The sequence below is a fragment of the Pseudophryne corroboree genome, chromosome 4, assembly GCF_028390025.1.
Source record: "Pseudophryne corroboree isolate aPseCor3 chromosome 4, aPseCor3.hap2, whole genome shotgun sequence".
Taxonomy (NCBI): Eukaryota; Metazoa; Chordata; class Amphibia; order Anura; family Myobatrachidae; genus Pseudophryne; species Pseudophryne corroboree.
This window is the reverse complement of record NC_086447.1, coordinates 330,482,073-330,496,098: the sequence shown is the minus strand read 5'-3', so window position 1 is coordinate 330,496,098 and position 14,026 is coordinate 330,482,073. Positions and strand designations below refer to the sequence as shown.

Here is a 14,026-nt window from a genome sequence, read left to right as displayed (position 1 = left end):
CTGATTGGCTTAAGAGACCTTTCAGTGACAGCAGTCACGAAGGGGTCTCTCTGCATTTGGGGAAAGGGGTCCCATGTGTCAACATGGGACCCGTTTCAGTCCGCTGGCACGGGTTTGTCGTTTTATTTTTTTGCCAAGTACGTGGATTATACTCTGGACCCTGGATCAGGTGAGTATAATTTGATTCACAGGTACCCCGGATCGTCAGATCAGGAGACGTGGCAGTCGGCGGGTCAACATAGGTAAGTATGTGTGTGTCGGCAGGTGTGAAATAAAGTTGTACTTTCAAGGTGTGTGTCTCCTGTTTTTATTTGGGTATTTTTTTTCCAGTAGTACTACAGGTACCAGCGGGCCTGTTTTTCTCCCGCATGCTGGTACTTGTGGTTCTCCAAGTACCAGCTTGCGGGGGAGGCTTGCTGGGACTTGTAGTACTACTGGAAAAAACAACATTCTGTCATTTTTCTCAAGGCTATCAGCCTCCCATCCGCAGCCCTTGGATGGGGGGGGGGGGACAGCCTCGGGCTTCACCCCTGGCCTTTGGGTGGCTGGGGGGGGGACCCCTTGATTGAAGGGGTCCCCACTCCCCCAGGGTACCCCGGCCAGGGGTGACTAGTTGGATATTTAATGCCACGGCCGCAGGGCACTGTATAAAAGTGACCCCCGGCTGTGGCATTATCTGTCCAGCTAGTGGAGCCCGATGCTGGTGTATAAAATACGGGGGTCCCCTACTCTTTTTGGCCCCCGTATTTTTTGCACCAGCACCAGGCGCAGAGCCCGGTGCTGGTTTTAAAAATACGGGGGATCCCGTCATTTTTCTCCCCGGATTTTTAGAACCAGGACCTGCTCGAAGAGCCCGAGGCTGGTTATGCTTTGGAGGGGGGACCCCACGCCATTTTTTTCCGGGATTTTACCATTCCATCTAAAAAAAAATAAAAAATATTATTTTTTAAAATATATAAAAAATACTTGTGCCTCCAAAAAAGACAAACCAAGTACCTAATCCCTTCTAATATAAATAGATATGCTATTACCAATAAAAAAAACACCAAGAAAAACATGTTTTAATTTTTTTTTTTATTAGTTTCACCCACCAAAGTGTGGCGGATTGAAAATGACGAATTTACTGTCTAAAAGCACTGTTGTCGAATTTGCAAACTTCAAATTGAATATACTTTGGTCGAATTGCAGCACTTGTATCATTGCAGAAAAGTCGAATTTGACAAAAGTCGAATTTCAAAAAGTCGAATTTTGAAAGTCAGTTTTTTTGACGGAAAGTACTGAATTGCATTGACGATTTTTTTTTTGGGCGAAAAAGTCCAGTTTTTCGCCAATTTCGGGAATTTGACCGCAATTGCATATACCCCAACTTCAAGGCTCCATGAGCTGCAGCACCACTTATAACCAATATGACAAAATGTTTGTATGATGAGACATTACAGGACTTACACTATAACCATCATACACAATGAATTACACGTCACCTGCAGCAAATCAATCATCACGTTTCTCAATCTTCTAAATCATAAATATTATGATCTGAAACATTTGAGATTCTGGACATAAAACAAATAAGAGGCTGTTCATTATCTAGTGCAGTTTTTGCTACTATACTAGCAGCATAAAATATTGGGGAGGTAGTATAAAATGTTGGAAAATCCCTAAAGAAATTACATATTTAAGAAGACGTGAAATGAATTCAAAATGAAAGGAAAAAAAAACATTTTTCAACTAGCAAAATAAGTCTTTTCAGATCAAAACTGCCATTTAGACCCTCACATAGTATAGAATGCCAATTACGACAATATACTATATTATGCGTACCTTTTTGGCAGTGTATCCACCACCAACAGCAGATCCTAGAACAAGATACCGAAGTTTTAATAGCCTGGATGCCAGCCTAGCGACCCAAAAGTTGCGCCGAGTCTGATAAGCAACATGAAAAGGCAAAAGTCTGCTTCTCCTTAGCGGAATACGAGATAAAGAAGAGTAACAACGAATTGATTGTCTGGCGAAAGGCCGCTGAATGCTCGCTACGGAAAAAGAATGATGGCGACCTCTGTGAGAAAACAGGTTCTGGGAGGGTAATTTGACTTCTTTTACAACGTGCTTATTTATCACTCCTCTGTACACAATGCTGAAAAAAGAAATTAAACAGATTATGATAACTTCTGTAAACATGCATACTGTACTGTACCATTACAATATAACAGCAATGTAACTTCTTCACCACTCCCAGAGTGCCACCTAGCTCCCAGTGGTCAATGCCACCACACTCCAATAACACAAAATGGAAACCATTAAGTTAGTGTTAGCCCTGATACTCTGAACTGGATTTTTGTACAAATAGTTTATTAACCTCATTTAAACAGGGTCTGAGATATTTGTTTCCTCACAGGGAATGATCACTTTGTCCCATTTAAATATTTGTGATATATGCAGTATTTATATTGTCATGTGGTATATAGTTGTGTCCTTCTATGCATATTACTCTAACACAACAAGAAAATAATGTAAATGCTGTGCATAAGTAATGTACAGATGGAGCTACCCTCATCGTTGCAGTTTCTCTGCCTAAACTGAGAATTTGTCGCGCCTTAACTATAGCTCAGGTGTTTTGTGGAAAGGCGCATTAAGGTACGACAACATACGCAGCATGCAATACACATCTTCACCACTGGGTGGCTAATGCTCCACTAATTCTGTACTGTAGAGCGAATAGCGGTAGATGGATATATAGTACAGTACAGAAATCTTACTGTAATAGTGCACTCTTGGCAAGCCCTGGCAAATGGCCAGTGACAACTATAATGGAGTGAGTCAATTCAAGCCCTGGCAAATGGCCAGTGACAACTATAATGGAGTGAGTCAATTCAAGCCCTGGCAAATGGCCAGTGACAATTCAGATGGAGTGAGTCAATTCAGGAACTTGAAGTTTATAGCGTACTGTAAATAAAGGAGGCATATTTTTACGCAGTGGGCTCACAATGCTTGTACTGTCATTTCGGCAGTGATGTGCAGGTGTCACAGATGCATTGAAATCATGATTTACTAATGAACGCTGGGCTTCATTAGTAAATCATGTATCAAGACACAGTAAACAGCCCTTAATATCACACTATGCCATGGCGGGACTCTGTAGTGCAGATTGTCTTTTTTTGCATTTTGTTTTCAACGAAAATGCGTCTTAGATGCAAAGTAATGTAATAGGACGCACAAGCAGTTTCTGCCGATTAAAATTATATGCAGCATGTCTATATTCTGTGTGTGACTGTATTTGCATACAAAATGCTCTGTTACAGTGTTTACCTGGAAAACACTAAAGTTTTATTCCAGATGTAGATAGAGCCGCTATTACACACAGAATATAGGTATGTGGCACATCACTTTAATCAGAAGAAGCTGCTTGTACGTCCTATTACATTACTTTGCGTCTAAGACGCATTTTCGCAGAACAAAAAGCAAGAGACGGTCAGCACTACTGAGTCCCACCGCAGGCATGGTGTGACTTCAAGAGCTGTTTCGCGTGACTGCAGCAAGTATGTAAGAGGACACAGCTGTAGATTGGCTTAGCGTCTCCAATGCACACAAAGAAAAGCACAGTTCAGAGTTCTACACAGCTCTCTAAAAGAAAAAGAAAAAACAAGATTTTAAACCTACCGGTAAATCTTTTTCTCGCAGTCCGTAGAGGATGCTGGGGACTTCGTAAGGACCATGGGGATAGACGGGCTCCGCAGGAGACATGGGCACCCCAAGTAAGACTTTGGATCTGGGTGTGCACTGGCTCCTCCCTCTATGCCCCTCCTCCAGACCTCAGTTAGAGAAACTGTGCCCAGAGGAGACGGACAGTACGAGGAAAGGATTTTAGTTAATCCAAGGGCAAGATTCATACCAGCCACACCAATCACACCGTATAACTTGTGATATACTATCTAGTTAACAGTATGAAAAAACAACATAGCATCGGTCCAAAACCGATGAAATTATAACATAACCCTTATGTAAGCAATAACTATTTACAAGTCTTGCAGAAGTAGTCCGCACTTGGGACGGGCGCCCAGCATCCTCTACGGACTACGAGAAAAAGATTTACCGGTAGGCTTAAAATCTTATTTTCTCTAACGTCCTAGAGGATGCTGGGGATTATACCAAAGCTTCCAAACGGGCGGGAGAGTGCGGATGACTCTGCAGCACCGATTGAGCAAACAGGAGGTCCTCCTCAGCCAGGGTATCAAACTTATAGAACTTTGCAAAGGTGTTTGACCCCGACCAAGTAGCAGCTCGGCACAGCTGTAGTGCCGAGACCCCTCGGGCAGCCGCCCAAGAAGAGCCCACCTTCCTAGTGGAATGGGCCTTTATCCTGCCGTAGAATGCTCCTGCTGAATCGTGTTATAGATCCAGCAAGCAATAGTCTGCTTTGAAGCGGGAGCTCCAACCTTGTTGGCTGCATACAGGACAAACAGTGCTTCTGTCTTCCTGACTCTAGCCGTTCTGGCCACGTAAATTTTCAAAGCCCTGACCACATCAAGGGACTCTGAATCCTCCAAGTCACGTGTAGCCACAGGCACGACAATAGGTTGGTTCATATGAAAAGATGAGACCACTTTAGGTAGGAATTGAGGACGGGTCCGCAATTCCGCCCTAACCATATGGAAAACCAGATAGGGGCTTTTATGTGATAAAGCCGCTAATTCCGAAACTCGCCTAGCCGAAGCCAAGGCTAACAACATGACCACCTTCCAAGTGAGATATTTCAACTCCACCGTTTTAAGTGGTTCAAACCAATGTGACTTAAGGAAACTAAACACCACGTTAAGGTCCCAAGGCGCCACCGGAGGTACAAAAGGAGGCTGAATATGCAGTACTCCCTTCACAAACGTCTGTACTTCTGGGAGAGAGGCCAATTCCTTTTAAAAGAAAATGGATAAGGCCGAAATCTGAACCTTAATAGATCCTAATTTTAGGCCCAAATTCACTCCAGTTTGTAGGAAGTGAAGAAAACGGCCCAGATGGAATTCTTCCGTAGGAGCATTCCTGGCCTCACACCAAGAAACATATTTTCGCCATATTCGGTGATAATGTTTTGATGTCACGTCCTTCCTAGCCTTTATTAGTGTAGGAATGACCTCATCCGGAATCCTTTTTACGCTAGGATCCGGCGTTCAACCGCCATGCCGTCAAACGCAGCCACGGTAAGTCTTGGAACAGACAGGGCCCCTGTTGCAACAGGTCCTGTCTTAGAGGAAGAGGCCACGGATCTTCTGTGAGCATCTCCTGCAGATCCTGATACCAGGTCCTTCGTGGCCAATCTGGAACAATGAGGATTGTTCTCACTCCTCTTTTTCTTATTATTCTCAACACCTTGGGTATGAGAGGAAGAGGAGAAAATACATAGACCGACCGGAACACCCACCGTGTCACTAGGGCGTCCACAGCTACCGCCTGAGGGTCTCTTGACCTGGCGCAATACCTTTGTAGCTTTTTGTTGAGACGGGACGCCATCATGTCTATTTGGGGCAGTCCCCACTGACTTGCAATCTGCGCGAAGACTTCCTGATGAAGTACCCACTCTCCCGGATGTAGGTCGTGTCTGCTGAGGAAGTCTGCTTCCCAGTTGTCCACTCCCGGAATGAACACTGCTGACAGTGCGCTTACATGATTCTCCGCCCAGCGAAGGATTCTGGTGGCCTCCGCCATCGCCACTCTGCTCCTTGTGCCGCCTTGGCGGTTTACATGAGCTACTGCGGTGACGCTGTCTGACTGGATCAGAACTGGTTGGTCGCGAAGTAATGCCTCCGCTTGACGTAGGGCGTTGTATATGGCCCTCAGTTCCAGGATGTTGATGTGGAGACAAGTCTCTTGACTTGACCAAAGACCTTGGAAATTTCTTCCCTGTGTGACTGCTCCCCAACCTCGGAGGCTCGCGTCCGTGGTCACCAGGATCCAGTCCTGAATGCCGAACCTGCGGCCCTCTAGGAGGTGAGCACTCTGCAGCCACCACAGGAGAGATACCCTGGCTCTCGGGGACAGGGTGATCCGCTGATGAATTTGTAGATGTGACCCAGACCACTTGTCCAGTAGGTCCCATTGGAAAGTCTTCGCATGGAACCTGCCGAAGGGAATGGCTTCGTATGATGCCACCATCTTTCCCAGGACTCCAGTGCAGTGATGCACTGACACCTGTTTTGGCTTCAATAAGTTCCTGACCAGAGTCATGAGTTCTTGAGCTTTTTCTGTCGGAAGAAAAACCCTTTTCTGGTCTGTGTCCAGAATCATGCCCAAGAAGGTCAAACGAGACGTAAGATTCAGCTGCGACTTTGGAATATTGAGAATCCAGCCGTGTTGCTGTAACACCTTCAGTGAAAGTGATACGCTGTTCAGCAACTTCTCCCGTGATCTCGCTTTTATGAGGAGATCGTCCAAGTATGGGATAATTGTGACACCCTGCTTGCGCAGGAGCACCATCATTTCCGCCATTACCTTGGTGAAAATCCTCGGGCCATGGAAAGCCCAAACGGCAACATCTGAAATTGGTAATGACAATCCTGTACCGCAAATCTCAGGTACGCCTGATGAGGAGGATATATGGGAACATGCAGGTATGCATCTCTGAGCGATTCCATTTTGAACTTGAACCGTTTTAAGTAAAGGTTCAGGGATTTTAAATTCAAAATGGGTCTGACCGAACCGTCCGGTTTCGGGACCACAAACAGAGTTGAGTAGTATCCCTTCCCTCTTTGAAGCAGGGGAACCTCGACCACCACTTGTTGAAGACACAATTTGTGAATCGCATGTAACACTATCTCCCTTTCTAGGGGAGAAGTCGGTAGCGCCAATTTGAAAAACCGGCAAGGGGGCACCTCTTCGAATTCCAGCTTGTATCCCTGAGAAACAATTTCTATTGCCCAGGGATCCACCTGTGAGTGAACCCAGATGTGGCTGAAAAGTCGAAGACGTGCCCCCACTGGAGCGGACTTCCTCAGGGGAGCCCCAGCGTCATGCGGTGGATTTTGCAGATGCCGGGGAGGACTTCTGTTCCTGGGAACTAGCTGTGTTGTGCAGCTTTTTCCCTCTGCCCTTACCTCTGGTAAGAAAGGACGATCCACGCACTCTTTTGCTTTTATTTGAACGAAAGGACTGCATTTGATAATGAGGCGCTTTCTTAGGTTGTGAGGGAACATAAGGCAAAAAATTCAATTTACCTGCCGTAGCTGTGGAGACGAGGTCCGAAAGGCCTTCTCCAAATAATTCCTCACCCTTGTAAGGTAGAAACTCCATATGCCTCTTTGAGTCGGCATCACCTGTCCACTGTCGGGTCCATAAGACTTGTCTAGCAGAAATAGACATAGCGTTTATTCTGGAACCCAGTAAACTAATGTCTCTTTGAGCATCCCTCATATATAAGACAGCATCTTTTATATGCCCTAGGGTCATTAAAATGGTATCCTTATCTAGGGTCTCAATTTCCGCTGATAAGGAATCTGTCCATGCTGCTACAGCACTACAAACCCAGGCCGACGCAATTGCCGGTCTGAGTATCGTACCAGAATGTGTGTAAATGGACTTCAAGGTAACCTCCTGCTTGCGGTCAGCAGGATCCTTGAGGGTAGCCGTATCTTGGGATGGCAGCGCTATCTTTTTTTATAAGCGTGTCAATGCTTTGTCTACCCTAGGGGAGGATTCCCACCGTATTCTGTCCTTTGGCGGGAAAGGATACGCCATAAGAATCCTTTTGGGAATCTGCAGTTTTTTGTCTGGAGTTTCCCAAGCTTTTTCGCATAATTCGTTCAGCTCATATGAGGATGGAAAGGCGACCTCAGGCTTCTTTCCTTTATACACGTGTACCCTCGTGTCAGGGACAGGGGGTTCCTCTGTGATATGCAAAACATCTTTTATTGCAATAATCATATATCGAATACATTTAGCCACTTTTGGCTGTAATTTTGCATCATCGTAGTCGACACTGGAGTCTGAATCCGTGTCAACTATTTGGGATACTGTGCGCTTCTGAGACCCCGAAGGTCCCGGTGACATTGGGACAGACATGGTTTGACTCCCTGACTGTTCCCTAGCCTCAGCTGTCTAATCTTTTGTGCAATAAATTTACATTAGCACTTAAGACATTCCACATATCCATCCAGTCAGGTGTCGGCGCTGCCGACAGAGACCTTACATTCATACACTCCCCCTCCTCCTTAGGTGAGCCTTCAACCTCAGACATGTCGACACACGTGTACAGACACACCACACACACACACACACACACAGGGAAGCTCTTTTCTGAAGACAGGTTCCCCACCAGGCCCTTTGGAGAGACAGAGAGAGAGTATGCCATCACACACCCCAGCGCTATATGACCCAGGAAAAACACAGAATGTTTACCCAGTAGCGCCTTTATGTATATGCGCCAATTATGTGCCCCCCCCTCTTAAAACCCTCTGTCACCGTGAGTAAGCAGGGGAGAGTCCGGGGAGCTTCCTCTCAGCGCTGTGCTGTGGAGAAAATGGCGCTGGTGAGTGCTGAGGGAGAAGCCCCACTCCCTCGGCGGCGGGCTTCTGTCCCGCTCAAAATTCTTAAAAACATGGCGGGGGCTCTTTATATACAAGTACAGTGCCCAACTGTACATGTATATATGAACTTTTGCCACAGGAGAGGTTTATATTGCTGCCCAGGGCGCCCCCCCTGCGCCCTGCACCCTTACAGTGACAGATGTGTGTGAGGTGAATGGGAGCAATGGCGCACAGCTTCACTGCTGTGCGTTACCTCTATGAAGATCAAGATGTCTTCTGCCGCCTCTGAAGTCTTCTTTTCTTCTCATACTCACCCGGCTTCTATCTTCCGGCTCTGCGAAGAGGACGGCGGCGCGGCTCTGGGACGGACGGCGAGGGTGAGACCTGCGAACCAATCCCTCTGGAGCTAATGGTGTCCAGTAGCTTAAGAAACAGAGCCTTGAAACTCAGAGAAGTAGGTCTGTTTCTCTCTCCTCAGTCCCTCGATGCAGGGAGTCTTTTGCCAGCAGGCTCCCTAAAAATAAAAAACCTAACTAAAATACTTTGACAGGAAACTCAGGAGAGCTCCCTGAAAGCACCCAGTCTCCACTGGGCACAATATCAAACTGACGCCTGGAGGAGGACCATAGAGGGAGGAGCCAGTGCACACCCAAATCCAAAGTCTTTCTTGGGGTGCCCATGTCTCCTGCGGAGCCCGTCTATCCCCATGGTCCTTACGGAGTCCCCAGCATCCTCTAAGACGTTAGAGAAAAATCATTACAATTGTATATCTGTGTAAAAATTAGCATCCACAGTTTTTTTTATAATTTTGGCGAACGAAGTTCTGTCATAATTTGTATACAGTCTCAGACATGCACACACATATTCAGTCAAAATTAGAAAAAAACTGTATGTGCTACTTATTACACAAATATTCAAGTGTGGCTTTTCAAATTACGAGAGTGATATCTTCCCCATTACTTTAACAGGCAGCCTCTCCCACCACTAATCCCACCTCCTGTGAGACTCGTGATTTCACGGACTGGGTGTACTGCTTAGTAAATGACAAACACAACATGGCCGGTACACTACTGTATGTAAATGAATGGCCTATGCTGGCTTTGGTTGGGGGAAGGGAACCAAGAAGTCACAGAAGGCACATTCACTTGTAAGGCATGTTAGCATTGTGTATGAACCTAGAGATCTAGAGATGCCTGGCGTGAGTGAAGCAGTCATTTGCTGGGCTGCTCTGCTAATGTCGGGCGTCTTTTCTTGCCGTAAATGTGTTTTACAAATGTATCCACTTACATCCTTGCTGCAGTCACGCTAAATAGCCCTTGAAGACACACCATGCTATTGCGGAACTCAGTAGCGCCAAACATTTTTCATTTTTTTCCGTTAAAATGCGTCTTAGACGCTTCTGCTGATTAAAATAAGATTTTACTTACCGATAAATCTATTTCTCGTAGTCCGTAGTGGATGCTGGGGACTCCGTCAGGACCATGGGGAATAGCGGCTCCGCAGGAGACAGGCCACAAAAGTAAAAGCTTTAGGATCAGGTGGTGTGCACTGGCTCCTCCCCCTATGACCCTCCTCCAAGCCTCAGTTAGGATACTGTGCCCGGACGAGCGTACACAATAAGGAAGGATTTTGAATCCCGGGTAAGACTCATACCAGCCACACCAATCACACTGTACAACCTGTGATCTGAACCCAGTTAACAGCATGATAACAGCGGAGCCTCTGAAAAGATGGCTCACAACAATAATAACCCGATTTTTGTACCAATAACTATGTACAAGTATTGCAGACAATCCGCACTTGGGATGGGCGCCCAGCATCCACTACGGACTACGAGAAATAGATTTATCGGTAAGTAAAATCTTATTTTCTCTAACGTCCTAGTGGATGCTGGGGACTCCGTCAGGACCATGGGGATTATACCAAAGCTCCCAAACGGGCGGGAGAGTGCGGATGACTCTGCAGCACCGAATGAGAGAACTCCAGGTCCTCTTTAGCCAGGGTATCAAATTTGTAGAATTTTACAAACGTGTTCTCCCCCCGACAACGTAGCTGCTCGGCAGAGTTGTAATGCCGAGACCCCTCGGGCAGCCGCCCAGGATGAGCCCACCTTCCTTGTGGAATGGGCATTTACATATTTTGGCTGTGGCAGGCCTGCCACAGAATGTGCAAGCTAAATTGTACTACACATCCAACTAGCAATCGTCTGCTTAGAAGCAAGAGCACCCAGTTTGTCGGGTGCATACAGGATAACAGCAAGTCAGTTTTCCTGACTCCAGCCGTCCTGGAAACCGATATTTTCAGGGCCCTGACAACAAATAGCAACTTGGAGTCCTCCAAGTCCCTAGTAGCCGCAGGTACCACAATAAGCTGGTTCAGGTGAAACGCTGACACCACCTTAGGGAGAAACTGGGGACGAGTCCGCAGCTCTGCCCTGTCCGAATGGACAATCAGATATGGGCTTTTGTGAGACAAAGCCGCCAATTCTGACACTCGCCTGGCCGAGGCCAGGGCCAACATCATGGTCACTTTCCATGTGAGATATTTCAAATCCACAGATTTGAGCGGTTTAAACCAATGTGATTTGGGGAATCCCAGCACTACGTTGAGATCCCACAGTGCCACTGGAGGCACAAAAGGGGGTTGTATATGCAGTACTCCCTTGACAAACTTCTGGACTTCAGGAACTGAAGTTCTTTCTGGAAGAAAATCGACAGGGCCGAAATTTGAACCTTAATGGACCCCAATCTGAGGCCCATAGACACTCCTGTTTGCAGGAAATGCAGGAATCGACCGAGTTGAAATTTCTTCGTGGAGCCTTCCTGGCCTCACACCACGCAACATATTTTCGCCACATGTGGTGATAATGTTGTGTGGTCACGTCCTTCCTGGCTTTGACCAGGGTAGGAATGACCTCTTCCGGAATGCCTTTTTCCCTTAGGATCCGGCGTTCAACCGCCATGCCGTCAAACGCAGCCGCGGTAAGTTTTGGAACAGACATGGTACGTGCTGAAGCAAGTCCCTTCTTAGCGGCAGAGGTCATGAGTCCTCTGAGAGTATCTCTTGAAGTTCCGGGTACCAAGTCCTTCTTGGCCAATCCGGAGCCACGAGTATAGTTCTTACTCCTCTACGTCTTATAATTCTCAATATCTTGGGTATGAGAAGCAGAGGAGGAAACACATACACCGACTGGTACGCCCACGGTGTTACCAGAACGTCCACAGCTATTGCCTGAAAGTCTCTTGACCTGGCGCAATACCTGTCCAGTTTTTTGTTCAGGCGGGACGCCATCATGTACACCTTTGGTCTTTCCCAACGGTTCACAATCATGTGGAAAACTTCCCGATGAAGTCCCCACTCTCCCGGGTGGAGGTCGTGCCTGCTGAGGAAGTCTGCTTCCCAGTTGTCCACTCCCGGAATGAACACTGCTGACAGTGCTATCACATGATTTTTCCGCCCAGCGAAAAATCCTTGCAGTTTTTGCCATTGCCCTCCTGCTTCTTGTGCCGCCCTGTCTGTTTACGTGGGCGACTGCCGTGATGTTGTCCCACTGGATCAATACCGGCTGACCTTGAAGCAGAGGTCTTGCTAAGCTTAGAGCATTATAAATTGCCCTTAGCTCCAGTATATTTATGTGGAGAAAAGTCTCCAGACTTGATCACACTCCCTGGAAATTTTTTCCCTGTGTGACTGCTCCCCAGCCTCTCAGGCTGGCCTCCGTGGTCACCAGCATCCAATCCTGAATGCCGAATCTGCGGCCCTCTAGAAGATGAGCACTCTGTAACCACCACAGGAGAGACACCCTTGTCCTTGGAGATAGGGTTATCCGCTGATGCATCTGAAGATGCGATCCGGACCATTTGTCCAGCAGATCCCACTGAAAAGTTCTTGCGTGGAATCTGCCGAATGGAATCGCTTCGTAAGAAGCCCCCATTTTTCCCAGGACCCTTGTGCAATGATGCACTGACATTTTTCCTGGTTTTAGGAGGTTCCTGACTAGCTCGGATAACTCCCTGGCTTTCTCCTCCGGGAGAAACACCTTTTTTTGGACTGTGTCCAGAATCATCCCTAGGAACAGCAGACGTGTCGTCGGAAACAACTGCGGTTTTGGAATATTTAGAATCCACCCGTGCTGTCGTAGAACTACTTGAGATAGTGCTACTCCGACCTCCAACTGTTCTCTGGACCTTGCTCTTATCAGGAGGTCGTCCATTTTCTTCGAAGAAGAATCATCATTTCGGGCATTACCTTGGTAAAGACCCGGAGTGCCGTGGACAATCCAAACGGCAGCGTCTGAAACTGATAGTGACAGTTCTGTACCACGAACCTGAGATACCCTTGGTGAGAAGGGCAAATTGGGACATGGAGGTAAGCATCCCTGATGTCCCGGGACACCATATAGTCCCCTTCTTCCTGGTTCGCTATCACTGCTCTGAGTGACTCCATCTTGATTTGAACCTTTGTAAGTGTTCAAATATTTTAGATTTAGAATAGGTCTCACCGAGCCTTCTGGTTTCAGTACCACAATATAGTGTGGAATAATACCCCTTTCCTTGTTGTAAGAGGGGTACTTTGATTATCACCTGCTGGGAATACAGCTTGTGAATTGTTTCCAATACTGCCTCCCTGTCGGAGGGAGACGTTGGTAAAGCAGACTTCAGGAACCTGCGAGGGGAAACGTCTCGACTTTCCAATTTTTACCCCTGGGATACTACTTGTAGGATCCAGGGGTCCTGTACGGCTCCAGCGTCATGCTGAGAACTTGGCAGAAGCGGTGGAAGGCTTCTGTTCCTGGGAATGGGCTGCCTGCTGCAGTCTTCTTCCCTTTCCTCTATCCCTTGGCAGATTTGCTTATGGGGACGAAAGGACTGAGGCTGAAAAGACGGTGTCTTTTTCTGCATAGATGTGACTTAGGGTAAAAACGGTGGATTTCCCAGCAGTTGCCGTGGCCACCAGGTCCGATGGACCGACCCCAAATAACTCCTCCCCTTTATACGGCAATACATCTTTGTGCCGTTTGGAATCTGCATCACCTGACCACTGTCGTGTCCATAAACATCTTTTGGCAGATATGGACATCGCACTTACTCTTGATGCCAGAGTGCAAATATCCCTCTGTGCATCTCGCATATATAGAAATGCATTCTTTAAATGCTCTATAGTAAATAAAATACTGTCCCTGTCAAGGGTATCAATATTTTCAGTCAGGGAATCCGACCAAGCCACCCCCGCGCTGCACATCCAGGCTGAGGCGATCGCTGGTCGCAGTATAACACCAGTATGTGTGTATATACTTTTTAGGATATTTTCCAGCCTCCTATCAGCTGGCTCCTTGAGGGCGGCCGTATCTGGAGACGGTACCGCCACTTGTTTTGATAAGCGTGTGAGCGCCTTATCCCCCCTAAGGGGTGTTTCCCAACGCGCCCTAACTTCTGGCGGGAAAGGGTATACCGCCAATAATTTTCTATCGGGGGAACCCCGCGCCTCATCACACACTTCATTTAATTTATCTGATTCAG

At 47.0% G+C, this 14,026-nt stretch overlaps 1 protein-coding gene across 2 annotated transcripts in view; it reads right to left on the bottom strand.

Moving 5' to 3' along the window:
* OPA1 (OPA1 mitochondrial dynamin like GTPase) overlaps positions 1-14,026 on the bottom strand; it is a 255,182-nt gene that overhangs the window by 229,544 nt on the left and 11,612 nt on the right. For both annotated transcript variants that reach the window (XM_063916412.1, XM_063916413.1), the window contains exon 2: positions 1,822-2,134. In XM_063916412.1, coding sequence (XP_063772482.1) covers positions 1,822-2,134 — 313 coding nt within the window. The remainder of the gene's footprint in view (positions 1-1,821; positions 2,135-14,026) is intronic.